This window comes from Theobroma cacao, chromosome 8 (assembly GCF_053813885.1).
Source record: "Theobroma cacao isolate CCN51 chromosome 8, ASM5381388v1, whole genome shotgun sequence".
Classification (NCBI taxonomy): Eukaryota; Viridiplantae; Streptophyta; class Magnoliopsida; order Malvales; family Malvaceae; genus Theobroma; species Theobroma cacao.
The window spans coordinates 27,048,140-27,064,675 of record NC_142646.1 but is presented as its reverse complement, the minus strand read 5'-3'; the positions used below and the strand labels follow the sequence as shown (position 1 = coordinate 27,064,675).

General features: G+C 35.2%; 2 protein-coding genes and 1 pseudogene across 3 annotated transcripts; 1 reads left to right on the top strand and 2 right to left on the bottom strand.

Annotated features, from left to right (window-relative positions):
• The first annotated feature begins 393 nt into the window (after positions 1-393).
• On the top strand, positions 394-2,637 carry LOC18592869 (uncharacterized). Of its 2 annotated transcripts, none has more exons than XM_018125427.2 (2): positions 394-764; positions 1,434-2,637. In XM_018125427.2, the coding sequence occupies exons 1-2, from the start codon at positions 458-460 to the stop codon at positions 2,453-2,455; spliced, it is 1,329 nt and encodes a 442-aa protein (XP_017980916.2). In that variant the 5' UTR covers positions 394-457; the 3' UTR covers positions 2,456-2,637. The 2 variants fall into 2 exon arrangements, with proteins under 2 accessions (XP_017980916.2, XP_088665292.1); XM_088809166.1 differs by having other exon boundaries at positions 580-764; positions 1,300-2,636.
• Positions 2,638-3,685: 1,048 nt separating this feature from the next.
• LOC18592868 (pentatricopeptide repeat-containing protein At1g71460, chloroplastic) lies at positions 3,686-8,854 on the bottom strand. Its single transcript, XM_018125407.2, is given in 3 exon segments — positions 3,686-4,236; positions 7,041-8,320; positions 8,323-8,854. Coding segments are annotated over 3 exon segments (2,049 nt in total). The 5' UTR covers positions 8,810-8,854; the 3' UTR covers positions 3,686-3,954.
• A 6,561-nt stretch (positions 8,855-15,415) lies between these two features.
• On the bottom strand, positions 15,416-16,376 carry LOC18592866 (mitogen-activated protein kinase kinase kinase 20-like; annotated as a pseudogene).
• Between the last annotated feature and the right edge of the window lie 160 nt (positions 16,377-16,536).

Below are 16,536 nucleotides of genomic sequence, written 5' to 3'. Positions count from 1 at the left end.
TATTTAGATTGAAAACTTAATTTGTTTACATTAAATACTACTTATTAAAGAAAAAGAATGTTAAATACCAAAAATAAAGGCATATTGGAGAGGAGAAATTATAATGTTAGAATATTATAATGTCACTTTTTGAAAAAGCCATTATCATTATTTTAATGCAAAAATTAGAAGTAATCATTTATCAAAATTTATTGTTGTAAGTATTACCTACAACTTACCGAAAAGAAACAGAGCAAGTCTAGCAAACAGTTATTATTAATAATGTTTAGTAGTGTCAGTGTTCCAAAGTTTCTTGTCTTGTTAACAAGCACAAGAAAAGAATAAAGAAACCTACACCGATAAGGTAAAGAACAAAAAAAGAAAAAGAAGTTTATTTCTTTGGTTATAAATATATTGATCAATTACAGAATCTTTATTATTGTGTCTTTCCTTACCATCTCAAATTGATTATTCACTAATGGAGAAGGAGAAGGAGGGAGAGAGAATAGACAAAATCAACCATTTTAGCCATCCTCATCCATTGCTGTTCAATGATGAAGAGCAGAGTGATAAAAGTAAAGAAGCTCGCTGCTCCGCATGTTGGGAATCCTTATTGGGCTCAAGTTTTAGCTGTGGAGAATGCGACTTTCACCTCCATAAAAAATGTGCCGAGGCACCTTTGGAAATTCATTCCCCTTTCCATTGTAAGGGAGGTACTCTTACTCTTGTGCCAAATCCACCATGGGAGCCGCCACTCTCTATTTGCGATTTGTGCAAGGAAAATCGTAAGATGTTCGTTTATTATTGCTCTTCTTGCTTTGCTTCCCTTGACATTAAATGTGCTTTCCTATTGCATAACATGGATGAAAATTTTCGTGAGCTCAAATATGTTACCCATGAACATCCATTGACCTTCATTGAAAATCCCAATGATGAACTAAAAAGAGCCCATTGTCATTGGTGTCAGAAACCCCTGGTAGACTCCCTATATGTTTGTCTTGATTGTAGATTTTACCTTCATAAGAAATGTGCTCAGTTACCCGCTCAACTTCATCACCCTTGCCATCGTAAACACCCTCTTTATCTTGAACATGGTAACCTTGGCTGTAAGGCATGCCAGATGAAACATTGGAGTTTGTTTTATCGTTGTCTTCCTTGCAAGTTTGATATTGACATCGAATGTGCTCTGCCAAGGCTAAAGTTCGTTGTTGAATGTAATAAGCACTCGTTCACTCAATTATTTAGGGATGTTCTATTCGTTTGTGATGCATGTGGCACTGAGGGAAATTATGTTTCTTATATATGTTCTACATGCCACAGTATGATCCATAAAAACTGCATTTCATTGCCACGCATCATCAAAACTACATGGCATCAGCATGAAATTATTCACAACTACTTCTTTCAAAAACGGGAGCTTGAAAAACATGATTGTGGAATTTGTCTCGGTGAAGTGCAAATGCAGTACGGCAGTTACGATTGTTTGAAGCAAGATTGCAATTTTGTTGCCCATGTGGATTGTGCAATGGAGAAGTATCTTGCAACCGGTCAGATAAATGATCAAGATGAGGAGTCTAGTGAAAATTTAGCTTCCATCACTTGTGTCGTTGAAACGAACCAACATGGAGAAGCCATAAAGATAAAACATTTCAGCCATGAACATGATTTAACATTAGACAACGAGATTAAGGAAGACGATGATAAACGTTGTGATGCGTGCATGCTATCCATCTCAACTTCCTTTTACTATTGTTCACAATGTGAGTTCCTTCTCCACAAAACCTGTGTTGAATTATTGAGGAAAAAACATCATTGGTTTCTTGAATCTCTCTTCACCCTCCATTTAGAGAACATTTTCCAATGTGGTTTATGTCAACACTACTGTAGTGGTTTTGCTTACCATGGTGACTATTACAAATTTTGTCTAAGGTGTGCTGGAATTTCTCGTATCCTCCCCCGTCAAAGACACAAGCACACTCTCTTTTTTGACTTTGATTTGAATAAAGGGCAATGCAATGCTTGTGGTGATTACATTCATCGTGGATACAAGTGTAAAGATTGCACTTTTGTTTTACATGTTAAATGCATGTCACTACCACAAAGAGCTCGGCATAAGTGTGACAAACACTTTCTAGAACTTACTTTTCATGATGAAAATGCTGATCTAGAAGAATATTATTGTGATATATGTGAAAGACAAAGAAATCCAAACCATTGGTTCTATCATTGTGTAATTTGTGATAATTCTGCTCATTCGAAATGTGTTTTTGAAAGATATCCATTTCTGAATAAGAAGATAGGAAAGACTTACAAGGATTGTTTTCATGGTCATCCACTCATTTGTGTTAAAAAGAGTTATGACATCTGTCTTAGGTGTGGCCTGCCTTGCCAAGATATAGCTCTTGAATGTAAATCTTGTAACTTTACCGTCCACTTTGATTGTCTTTACTTTGAAGATTTGGTAGCTTTCTTATAAAGTGGGGGTGAAGTTAAAAGGGGCGCTTGTTGTTTTTGATTGTAAGGGGTTGTTATTTTTCCTTTGTTTTATGAGTGTCTGTCTGTTCACTTGTAGCCTTTTGTTCCTGTTTTTTTTATCAATCTTGATCAGTTTGTAAGTGTTGCCTGATTGGGCTTGAATGGCATTGCTTTTTGTTTCAATTATGCTGACCAAGTGTTCAAATAAAATTATTTTATTTCTCAAGAAAAGAGAAAGTGATGTTCATGTTATAAACATTTTTGCACAGCAATAAGATAGAATTCACAGCACGTGAATGGAACATCTTACAAGTTTGTTTAGATTCTTCTTTATTGCTAATAACGAATAACATGCCTATCCAATTTGATTATAATGTAATTCTCAAGTAGGAATTCAGTGGAGACTAAAAATTCTTAAATATTTAAAATAAGTCCAAGGTTATGAGCATGTTCTCATGTCTTTCTAATCAAACTATAAAATGAGTTTAGTTTAGAATGTGTCCTGCTTCATTGGAAAGAAAGCAGAGCAGGGATCTAAATGCCACTCCCCTTACATAAATATTTTTCTCCTTTTGACTCCTATCTAGCATGCAATTCTCTAGGATTTGGTGGGACAAGTCATGCCAAGTGTTAGTATGCAAAAATATTTTTGTATTATTATTTATAAATATTATATATTTTAAAATGAAAAATAAATAAAATTAAAAAATATTTATATTAATATAATAATCAATCAAGTCGAACTCAAATCTAAAAATACTATTCAAGAAATTATCAAGATCATCCTTCAATTTATATCATTTGAATTACCAAACTATTTAATTATTTTAAATTTGGTCACATTGTTAAGTTTGAGAGTCGAAATGCTGATCTGGCAATAACATTAGCATCCTTGTGGGCTAACTATGTCCTAATATCCACTTATTTTTTTATTGTTATTCTTTTCTCTTCTTTTACAAAATTCACAATTTCTCTTTCTTTAGTGTCTCTCCCTCTCCATTACTTTGAACCTCTTACAAAATTCACAATTATTTTTGCTTTTGCAAGAGTATTCAAAGCCCAATAACAATTCTATTCATGTAAAAAAAAAAAAATCAAGTATGAAAATCGAATGTGACATAACGTGCAAGTCCAAAAACTTGACTGCTAAACATTAAAGAGGAAACCTTCTTCCTTTTTTTTTCGTTTATATCAGGAATGAGTGTGAAAAAATACTGCCCGTATAGCCTACTGATAAGAAATATAACCTTCTTTCTTTACTTTGTGATCTCAAAAGTACAGCAAAGATCCTTGAATACTCATTTTCTCTATATATACTTGAAGTGATAATGGTTAGCAATTTATTTGTTTTTCTCGTCTTATAATCACCTATAATATGCTAAGTAACTTACAACAAATTATTTACATTTACAGTACATAAAAATCCAATAAAACACAAGGAGGTTCCGGGAGCTTACTTAATGCATTGAAACATGGGAAAAGAAGATTCTGTTGTCTCTCTCATGATGATAGAGAACTCATCTGCACGAATCTTTCAGCCTCCTCAAATCGACCGAAAGTATTAAGCAGTTCAATGATTATAGAGTAATGTTCTTCAGATGCCTTGAGTTCATATTTACGAGTCATTAGACTGAACAATTGGCAAGCCTTATCAACAAATCCAGCTTGTCTGCAAATTGATAAAACCACTTTGAAAGTGAAATGGTTTAGAATGAAACCGTCAGATGCCATTTGATGAAAAAAACTAATTACATCTTCACAAAGATCATTATACCCATAAGCCTCGATTGTCACGACCTGAAACTCCCATCGGACCCGTGACAACCGCCGCGACGTCTCGATAAGCACTCATTACCCCGAATGTCGATCGAAACCTTGTAAGGCTTAGCATCAGCTTTCGCATCTCCCCGATGAGAGACAGTTATTAAATCTCGCATTTCAAGAAATCATAAGTCGTTTCCAAATTAAAATAATAAAATATTATTTTCGGACTCACAAGGGTATTTTCGTCATTTTTCTTCAAAAATATCGAAACTCGCCAAAAACATGGTGTAAAAGATAAATATGTTCATACATACTTTAAATCAGATAACTGAAGTATAAAATTACTTTTACAGTGACACGTGGACCCCCAACTGACCAAGAAGGTGTAGGGCTACAACCTTTACTTTCTAGGATGCAACTCCGAGATTAATTATCTTCTTAATCAACTATCAACAAACTGTCCTGAGCTTGAAAAATGGATAGGAAGAGGGGTGAGATTATGATTACATAATCCCAGTGAGTAAACAATTACCATCAAAAGCATCTAAAGCCGAGTAGATGGAGATAATATAAAAACGTTATATTTCAATAATATTCATAATGCAAAATTCGTTTCAATCTATACCAAACAATTTCTTTTCATCAAAATTTCTCTGGTTTATGAGTTTCTTAAACTTTGGCTCGTGCCAAAACTCATACTCGGTGATACCTTGCGTAAGGCATCCAACCGAGTCCGCCAAGGCTGTTAAAAATTCATATTTCGCATAAAACACATTTTTCGTTGAACATCACAGCCGTTCCTTGGCGTTGGCTGAGTCTCACTCTCACGTTGTGGTCCACGTGAAGTGCACTCAAAAAGCCCACCTCAGGAGATACCCTACGCGCCTCTATGACCGATGTGAGAATATAAAAGAGTTTACCGCACCCCTCTAATAGGCTGATCCACGAAACCCCCCACCACTACAGTGACTATGGATTATTTTATCTACCACCTGATTTATAAAATCTTTTTCTACATGACATGACAATTTATCACAACCTAGCCTCTCAAGGCTGAATACACAGTACAAATAATTCTAACACCAAAAATCAGTTTAGCCATTCATGCTCATATATTGTCATAAGCCATTTAATTTAAAATCATAAATTTACAACACAAGCAGATAGTCTCCAATTACTCTATTTTCAAAATCAGTATTCGATTTTTCAGAAAATTTATAAAATTATTTTATAAAATCACAATTTCTCTTAAAACGTAGCAATTTACCATTTAAACCCATTTTTTATAAAATCACACAATTGTATAAAACTACTCTAGATAATTAAGACGATAATAAGTTCACTCACAGTATTAGGAGTAGAAATACTCCTATTTTCAGTTCGCGGGTATAGTCTTTTACCCGTATCCAATGGCTCACTACCTAACCATAATCCATGACACATATTCCAATTAAATTGTGTCTAACAGTCATAAGTTATTTCAGGCTCGATATATATGCATGACATGAAATGAAAAATGCACGGGTAGCCATCTAGACCCGGTATTGGTCTAAGTTGATTTTTCATCCGATAAATTGGCCAATGCGTCCAATTTCACTCCAACTTGCTCCATTTCTTTTTCAATCCCTCAACTCACCAAACACAACTAATTAACACACAATTAGGCAAAATTTATCTTCACTTCTTCTTAGAACTTTCGGCCAACAATGGTACGCTAACTCCGTGATTTTTCCTACTTAATTTTCTCTCCATAATTCATTAATTTCTACACCAAAAACTATTATTTCTTAATCAAATCACCTAAAATAACATCTCATTCTTCCTCATTATTCACTTAGAGAATTCGGCTATTGATAGGCACCAAATCTTTGGTGGTTTTCTTCACTTGTTTTCATGTTACACATCATTAATCACCTAAAAACACTAACATACCTAAAAATTAAACCAATCCAAGATCATTCTCTCTCCATACCCATTTTCACCAACCATGAATTCATCATGAAAACATGTAATTTAGCCATGAAAATTAAGGAAAAATGCATGGGTAAAGTAAATCACTAGCAAAATCAAAGAAATTTTACCTTTGTTTGATCAAATCCTTGAATTCTAACACTTTCTCTTTGATTTTTCCCACCTAGGGTTTGTTCTTCCTTGTTTTCTCTTCTCTTCTGGTTTGGCTGATCACTATGGGAAAAATTGACTGATTTTTTACCTTTTTATAAAGAAATAATAAAATAATAAAAACATGACACATGGCATTTCTTTATTGGTTCAAATTTTAAATATTTAACTTTTAATTCTTTAATTCTCCACCACACATTTCTCATGTTTATCCATTTCCATGATGAATAAAATCCCTTAATCTTGACAAGTGTCAAGGGAGAAAATTTATCGGTTTACCCTCGAGGTGACAAAATTACCATTTCGCTCCTATACTCCAAATTATACCGAAATTAAAATTTTTCACTTCTAAATCTCAAATCATACTCCAATAAGTCAAATGGGGCCAAAAAATCTTTTCTAAAAATTCTCATTTTGTCCCCAAGTGACAAATGATCATTTTGCCCCTAGATAGTAAAAAATTCGATTTGACTCCAAATTGATCCTCGAACTTCGAATTACCATTTTGAGTCATCCATAAATTGTGAAACTCTTAATTTCACCTTAAAATTCCTATTTGAACTAGTTCGAGGCTTAATCGACTTAATGGTACCATTAGGGGCAATATCGTCTTTTAACGATTCCTCGAACTTCCTAAATATGCAAACATTCTATTGAGCATGTAAATGACGTCGTAATTATTTTATAGAACAGAGTTTGACATCAATAATGGCAGTTCACGTCATAGAACCCTTAACGGGGACTGCATCAAACACTAGCTTTGCACTGCTAATTAATCCACAACTACCATACATCTTGACAACCTCTACAGAAACAAAAGGAATTGATTCAAAATCTTTCTTCAAGACTTGTCCGTGAATCTCCTTCCCAAGCTTTACAGCTCTAAGCTCACTGCAAACGTTCAACATCCTTGCCATTGCCACTGAGTCTGGCCTGTGTTTTGAGAACTGCATTAACCTAAACACACTGAGTGCTTCATGCAAACGCCCACTCTCAACATATGACTCAATCATGGCTGTCCATTAAATCACATTCCTTGCCTCCATACCGTTAAACAATTTCAAAGAATAATCTAAAACACCACATTTTGAGTACATAATCATCAGAGAAGTGACAATAGACACATTGGGCAAGAAACAATTCTTTATAGCATAAGCGTGAATCTGCTTTCCATGACACAGAGCCCTCAACTCTGCACAAACAGGAAGAATCGTGGCAACCGTGACGACATCAGGCTTGAACCCTTCCTGCTGCATCCAAACAACTGATCTCAAAGCCTGGTCAAGCCTCCCATTTCATACGAATCCTGACATCAAAGCAGTCTAAGAAATCGCGTTCATTTCTCTCGAACAATAAAAAATCCGCCTGCCTGAATCCATATCACCACACTTGCAATACATATCAACTAAACCAGACTGAATAACCAACTGCTTGGAATAACTCTTCGTCTTAACAACATAAGCATGGACCTCCCGACCTAGTTTCCGTGCCCAAACTTCCCCAATCACTGGAAGAATGGTAGTTAGTATAACAAAATTTGGATATATCCCTGCACTTATCATCCATCTAACATAACTCAAAGCTTCCTTTTGCATCCTATTATATGCGAACCCCGCAATCATCGCCCCCCACAAAACTATATCTCTCTCAGGAATTTCCTCAAACACACGGCACGTTAGCTTAATCTTCCCGCATTTAAAATAAAAGTCAATCAAACCAGTCCTAAGCATTGAACTATCAATGAAACCATTCTTAATCAAAAGGGCATGCGTCTTTAAACCTTGTCTAAATGCTGATGAACCAGCGAAGCTCTTAAGAACAGTAGAGAAAGTGTACACATTCAATTTCACTGCCAACAATCTCATTTCTGAATACGTAGAAAGCACATCCAAATACCGTTTCTTACCGGATATAACAGTTCCTCTAAGCAAAGCATTCCAGGAATGAACATTCTTGCTAGTACAATCATCGAATACCCTTAGGCATCGTCGATGGAGCCATAAGAAGTGTCCATATGGGCAAGTTTAGTACGTAAAAACTCGTTGTTTTCGAGCCCGTTTGTTCGAATATGAGCGTGGATTTGCCTCCCATCGGCTAAGGATTTGGAACGAACGCAAGCGGCAAGAAGAGAAGAGAAAGAGGTGGGATTTACAGGGATGCCCTGATGATCCACGTAATCTAAAATGGCAAGGGCTTCTTTGAGCTTGTTTTGTCTAGCGAATCTTTGAATGTCTTTGTAAATTGCATGTGGGTTTTTAGTGTGGAGTGGTAAAGAGGACGAGAATGCGTTTTTCTCGAAGAATGGAGGTGGGCTTCTTCTGTGGGCAAACTTGGTTGAGTCTTTTTGGGGTTTCAGTGGGGATCTTGCAGAGGCTTTTATTCTGGAGAATTGATTGTTTCTGTAGAAGAGAGGATTTGGAGGGGAAGAGCGAAGACAGAAGGAAAGGGAAGATGACTGGTTGCATTCCATGGCTTCTTTTGGGAATGAGGATTGATGGAGGAGAAGGCCAAAGATTCAACCGGACTGGTTTGTTTCGTAGCAACAAGTAGGAGCGAGGGAAAATAAAAAATCCAGAGTTCGCTTTATAATAATTTTCGAAGCATTCCATTTTGCAAGTTTGGTTATTTTGGTTTATTCGACTCCATTTTAAGTGAATAATTTTTTTGATAAAACAGAATAAAAGATTAAATTTAAATTAATGAAATTTTAAATCATTATAGATATTAATATAATTTTTACATGTTCGACTTGTAGTTTTGGGTCCCTGTTCCGACAACTTTACCTTCCTCAAATCCAGAATTCACCTTAAATTTTATATTTATATTTTATCCTAAAATTTGATAAAAATATTGTAAAATGTTTACTTTAATTCAATTCTTTAAAACCAATCAAGATGGTTTGATTTTTATCGATTCAGTTAATTAATAATTATAAAATGAGCGGAGCTAGAGCATTTTTAAAGAGGAGACAAGAGAAAGAGACACTAAATAGAGAACTTTATATATAACTCAATTATAACCCATTTAAAAGATTAAATAAAATTCATAAAACATTTGATATATAAAAAAATACACATTAATATTAATGATGGTGTCATATATATATATATATATATATATATATATATATATGACTGAATGAAACCATAAAAAGAACCTCTCTCACTCTCTACGTGCAAGATTGGAAGAGAAAACAATTTTTTAAACTCAAATGAATTGTCTATTTATTTTATGTGTTCTAATTTTTTTTATTTTCTATTTACCTCTTAAATTATTAATTAATATATTAGATTATTGCGTTGAACTATTGAGATGTAATATGTTATGGCTATTAGGTTAGACTGTTAAGATTTAATATGTTATAATAGATTTAGATTTATATTAAAATATAATGGTTTGGATTACTGGACTTACTTTTTTAAAAAAATTGATAAGCTTAACATATTAATTTAAAATTTATTTGCTAAGCTTAACTAGTAATATGCTAACGATAATGACTCTTATTTTATCAAACAGTTTGAGGGATGAAAATAATTGTTAAATAAAAAAATTATTTTGAAGGCCATTAAAAATTTATAATAAATAAAATTATATTGAAATAAATACAATTATTTCATTCTATCAATTATATTTATATCCTTATTATTTAAATTTTGCAACATACATATTAGAACGTATTGGTTTTTTTGAGTAAAAAATTATAAATTGATGAAATTTTAGGCAATAGTGCAATAGTGTAACTTGCATTTGAAAATTACATAATAATTTATTTTTTTAATATTAAAATTATATAAAATAAAATCTACATAATAGAAAAAAAAAACATGATAAGTAGAAGATAAAATCCACATATGACATAATAACAAAGAAAGAAAAAGAATATGATTGATGGTTTGTAAAAATTTAAAAAAAAAATTTATAAAAATTTAAAATATATAAGTAAATAGAATAAAAATAATAATATAAATTTAAAAAAAATTTAAAATTCCATCCAGCGCTCGCCGCAGAATATATATAATCGAAGTGTACAATCCAATCCAGTGGCCAAAGATGGTCCAAAACTCAATTCAATAACTTTTTCCACAAGCGTTAGACTAATTTGTTACAGAGCTTACGAGGGAAACACACTTGTGGATGTCTGTGGCAACTGGCAAGCCTTTGTCTGATGAATTCTATCATCTTCATCCTCAAGCAGCTTGATACATACACAGAAGAATTAGCAAATACCTTAGCTTGTTCCAATAAGGCAGATGCTAAAATAGATTGTGTTAATGCTGCCCTGCCCTGCCTCTGCGCATGTTTACCATACTGCATCAAATAAGGAACTATGTCTATGCCTGCTTAATTATTACTTTACCAAAAAATTAAGGTAATGCATTCATAAAAGCAAGCTCATCTGCCGGTCTCATCATATTCATTACGTTTACTACTTTTCTGCCCCAATTATCCTATTAAATAAACCTACTAAATAGCCTTTGTCTGATTAATTCCATCATCATCATCCTCAAGCAGCTTGATACATACACAGAAGAATTAGCAATTACCTCAGCTTGTTCCGATAAGCCAGATGCGAAAATAGATGAGATTGTGTTGCTGCTGTCCTGCCCCTACGCATGTTTACTGTGCTGGCTCAGATCGATGAGGAACTATGCATACTGCTTAATTCGTAAAAAATTATTTGAAATTTTTTAGGTATTATCTCTTTTTTTTTTTTACCATTCTAATTATAAATATATAGCTTCTGAAAAGTGTCTTGGTTTTTGTCTTGCAATTATTAAAACTATAAATTTCATTTTTCTTTAATTTTTCTGATTTCTAAAAATGGAAAGTGAGCCTTAATTTTGATAAATTAATATGTTTGACTTAATCATTAACAAAGTCAAATATATTTGACTTAATGATCAAGTCAAATACATTTAAATTTCAAAAAGAAGTCAAATATATTTGAATTAATAGTTCGAAGAGAAACAGGAAACTTGTTGTTGAGAAACCTATATATATTAGATTACACATTCCTCAAGTCAAAGTTCCAAGTTTGAAGAGAGAGAAACAGGAATCTTGTTCTTCTCACACTCAAATGACGACACAGCTTCAACTTGATCGCTCTTTCCATCAATCAACCATGCCAGAGCTTCTACTTTCTCCAACCCATGACTACCTCTATTTCGATCATTCAACCTTCACGTGGGTTCCACCTGGTTATCGCTTTGCTCCGACCGATGACCAGCTCATTCTCCATTACCTCTCCAACAAGGTCAGAGGACAGCCTTTACCTTCTGAAGCCGTTACCGATTGCGAAATCTACGGCGACCAAGACAAGGAGCCCTGGAGGATTTTTGACATGACCTCACCCAGAAAGTTCTACGTCTTCACCAAGCTCAAGAACAAGGGTAAGGGAAAAAGGATTGAACGAACGGCTGGTCGTGGGACTTGGAAAGGTCAAAGAACCGATCCAGTCAAGGATTCTGACGGCAATCATATAGGCTTCAAGAAGCTTTTTGTGTTTGAAGTTAAAGGAGGCGGTGCCAACAATGTCAATGGACATTGGCTCATGCACGAGTATTCTCTTCTTACCCAAGTAAGTTTCCTACCTATTTTATCACCTCCATTGCATGCTCTATATGATGATCAGTATATTTATGCAACTCCAACAGCACTATTAACCATTTATATTTCTTTCTCTTGTAGAGTGATTATGTCCTTTGCGCAATCAGAAACAAAAATGCGACTGAATCGACTGCTGAAGAAGTTGGATGTGATCATGTTGAAGGAATTGAAGCCATGATGGAGGAGCTTGAAGAATGTATTGGACAAGACCAAACTCTGATGAGTGAGCAGGATCAAGCCACCAATACCTGCATAAATAACCAACACACCAACACTCAAGAGTTGATAAAAAGAGGTCTTGAAACTGAAGAAGATGAGACGCAACAGAAGAGGATGAGGTTCAACAAGTCAGTCCAAGACAAGAAAACTTGTTTCGAGGGAGCTGCAATACCAGTATCTACATTAGCATCAGACAAATCACAGGGTGAGGAAGGAATGACAGCTGAAAAACTTGAACAAGAATGGATACTTGAAGGCTTTGAAGACCAAAATTTGGATGAGCTGCTGGAGGCCACCAGTGCCCAAGAATACCAGCAACAAGAAGAAATGATGAGATTTAGCGACAACTGTGTGAAGGAAGACATGTACAAGCAGCATTCTTTCACTGCAGCGGCAGAACCAGCATTGGGCTTTGATTCAGAATAATCTTATTCTAATCCTCAACCTTAGACCTTACTTGACCATTGCCCTCCCTCTTTACCAGACAACAGCATGGCCAACTGGTCTGCTTTAGCTCGTGGGCTAAGTGTAGCATATTTCAAAAGCATAGAGTGGAAGGCAAAGCCTTGCTCAAGATTAAATTAACGATGTAACTCTTCTTTGATTATATTTATATATATGGTTTGTCATTCATTCTCAGTTTCTAGTCCCTTTTTTTGATTAATAAAATTGCTTCCAAATTTCGGTAAAATATATATATAAATTATTTGAGACTCAACTCAATAATTATTAATTTATTTAAATATATAAATGATTTATATTACAGAGTGAATACAGCAAACAGACAAATGTACATCTTTGCTGTGACAACCTTCTTCATACAAGTTGCTTTTTTGCCAATTTCTTGCTCCCATGGCGTATTACACGGGAGAAACTAACCATGTTCGAAAAGCTCAATAGAGAGACCTACTCCTCCACAATGAAAAAAGGGTTTCCCTTGATAGAGAAGCAAATGAAAGCATGATTACTAATCAATCTTTAGCTTTCTATTGGTTTATCCTCATTCATAGCTAATACTCAGACAATCAGCATTAATCCAAGTAGATTAGGATTCTTACCAGCCACCATGGCTTGAGAAGTAACCATTATCCAATGAAATAGCAAGAGCAACAGTAACAGCTCGCTCTGATGGAGTCAGTGGACAGGTGAATTGCAATCTCTAATGCCGTATACGTAATTCAAACCATGCTAGCAGGGCCAGTCTTTGAGATGGGATCAGAGCACTCCCAAAGCGGATAACATACTGACCAGCATCAGTGAAGATCTACACATACACGAATTCCTTTGTGTGTTTGATACGCAGTAGTGAAACTACCAAATTTTATTTTGTGTAACTAACTGAAACTTAGCTAGAAAACAATAGTGTAGGTTAGCACAAACCTGTCCATGACATATCAAACTATAGCCTCACACATCTGAATTTTGCAACAAGAAATTAGAACCTATAATGATTATATAGACCCAACCCCAGCCAAAATATAGCCACACTCTATTGCCTTAATTTTCCAAAAACTAAGTAATACTGACTGATATGCTGAGATTTTCTTCTTTTCTTCCTTCCATTGAACATTTCCAGGCCCCATTCACCATTTGCATAAACCGCACTATTAATTTCTAAAATGGGGAAAGCAAGTTGAACCGAACAGCATCCAAGCTTGCTAGGATTATTAACACAACTCACAACCTCCCCTTGTCTCCCTTCAAAAACCAGATCTCTCCAATGATTAATCCCCATCTTTCTCCTACTTTTTCTGGTTCGACTCCTTTGCTCACTTGGACACATGAGATCAAATTTAAAAAATCCTGGACTCCTTGATTGCCCCCCATCATCTAGAATACACAGTTTGACTTTATGGGCATCCCCACTACTATTTTTCTCACCATATGAGATAAAATCTTAGAAAAGAAGCTCCTACAGCAAACATGGAGATCTGCCAACTTCTTCAATCCCAAATCCTCCACTTTGCTCCTAATTAGTAAGGGCTCTGCTGATTACAATGCTCGATTCCTAAGGAAACTCTTGGGATAGAACAAAGTTGGGTCTTTCATTTTATGTATACAAAAGTTACACAGTATAATTCAGAGATTATGATGGATTAAGCGAGTCACAGAAACTCAAAGAACCCAAGTCAGGCTAGAAATTTTAAAGATGGAACCATTTCTTTTGTGTTTTTTATTTTTTTCCTGAACGAACATGCATTTTTAATTCTAAATGAAAGTATTTCCACGTTTTAATTAATATTCCATATCAAAGTTTTAATGAACAAAGATTGCACAAATACTCCACAAACATGCCATATATCAGTAAATATCCCATAATCATTCCCAGCGTATGGGTAGCTTTTCAGTGAACTCTTGGGAGCTTTACTTACATTCATCTTTCTAGCTTCTATTACTCTCAAGTGAGTCCCTATTTTCTTCATCATTCTGAAATATATCGAGACCCTTGAATTGTACACTCCTCAACATTGGCGAGAATCCACCCATTTTCAACAATGTGATGAAGAATTTGTATAGTTTGCTATTCCCAGGGAATTCTACTTATCTGCCATTTTTGTTGATAATTTATCAGTTGTTAAACTAGATCAAGAGCATATCTCTTTGCTATTACTTATGATCAATCATCAGAAGATGGAGCGCTTAAAGATATGATAAACCATGTGGATTGAAATTTATAGTTGTTCATCTTATTGAAAGGTCCAAAGAGAAGATTAAAGAAGTGGGATAAACTTCATGTTAGATCTCTCTTGTATTAAAGATTCATTGATCCAAGGTTTGGACACACCATAATCAACTGCAAATTTTTTCTGCGGATTCCCTCTGAAGATGGTATTTTGTTTCAAGTATTTGCAGCTGGAATTAGCAAACTGCTGCTGTCCCTGCACTACTGTAATAACCAGGATGAGGGGGGGAAAACGGTTAAGCATGACATGACCATTTTCAATGGCTTAAGAAAGATAAGATTTTATCTGTGCTCATGATCATTATTGCAGTATTCTCAAATGTGGCATCCATATACGGTGGTGCATACTCTTTGTTGACGGCTTGAGTGGGATTTAGTTGAATTAGTACATTGTTTCCATCACTATTGCTTTGCTTTTATTCTTTTACAGATTGTATTGAAATTTCAGGATAAGTTCATTCCAAATGAAGTTTTATATCATACATGTGAAAGTTGGTTTTGGCCCATTTACAATAGGAAAGAGTTGAAGATACATTTCAAGAGAAGCTCGTTACTTCATTTCTCTGATTTCTTTCCACTAGTTAAGTTGCATCGTTTGATGTTTCATCGAAGGAAGATGACTACCAGCTTGAGCACGGTGAAGAAAGTTTGTTTGAGATGGCAAGTCTGGAAGGAGATATGGATGGTTTAACAGCATAGCAGCAGTCCACCTTTCACTAGGATTCCTTGCAAAACACTTCATCAAGAAATCTTTTCCTGCGCTTGACATGTTTTCTGGGATTTTTGGTGGATTCCTGGAATGAAAAAGCTTGATCGCCAGATCCGTCAGGTTCTCATATTCCCATGGTGGTTCTCCAGTAATCATCTGGAGAACAACGCACCCTAGTGACCATATATCTAATGAAGCACTGATTTTCACATTCTCAACTGATTCTGGTGGCATGTTAACCGCTGTACCTGGAAAATTTACCTTCCCAGGTGGCCCATCTACTCTTTCTCCAGGTTGCTTAGCCAGGCCAAAATCAGCAATTTTTAGACCATTAATCAAACCATTGAGATCAAAAGGAAAAACAAGGATGTTTTCTGGCTTGAGATCACAGTGAACATAGCCTCTCTCATGAATATTCCGAAGCCCTAGAACCAGCATCCTCGCATAGAACCTGGCATTACATTCCGGTATCTTGCCCCAATATCGTTTGGTTATTAAGTCGAAAAGATCTCCACGAGGAGCATATTCAAGAAACAAGTTGTAAACCACCTCCCCTTCTTCATCAATGCTCAATGTATCACCAAAGCATTGAACAATATATGGGCAGCCAACAAGTCGTCGAAGGATTCGTTGTTCCTTCTGGAGTGAAAGGGAGTCCTGGTAAAGACAAGATTTTACGGCAAAAATTGGATCAAGATCAGGTTTGATTGGTTTCACCAAGTGAACAACCCCATAGGAACCCTCGCCGAGAGTCTTGACATTGATCCACTCCAGGGTTGAACCACCCCTTGTTACTCCTTTCACTACTGTATAATCCATGGTTGTTGATGAAAACCAACCCAAGGAAAGAAGGAAGGAAGCAATTAAACAAACTGTTTTCAGCAAACCATAAGCTATTTTCTTCTACAACTTCACCATAGCTTAGATATATATACCTTTTGGAAGGAGTCGTACGAGTCGGTTTCACTTTCCTAATTTT

Bases quoted from the DNA above. Each gene is read 5' to 3' on its own strand.
- LOC18592869 (XM_018125427.2), top strand. From the start codon at position 458: ATGGAGAAGGAGAAGGAGGGAGAGAGAATAGACAAAATCAACCATTTT. The intron at 765-1,433 runs GTAAGATGTTCG...GTCTCGGTGAAG, and splicing joins CGATTTGTGCAAGGAAAATC to TGCAAATGCAGTACGGCAGT.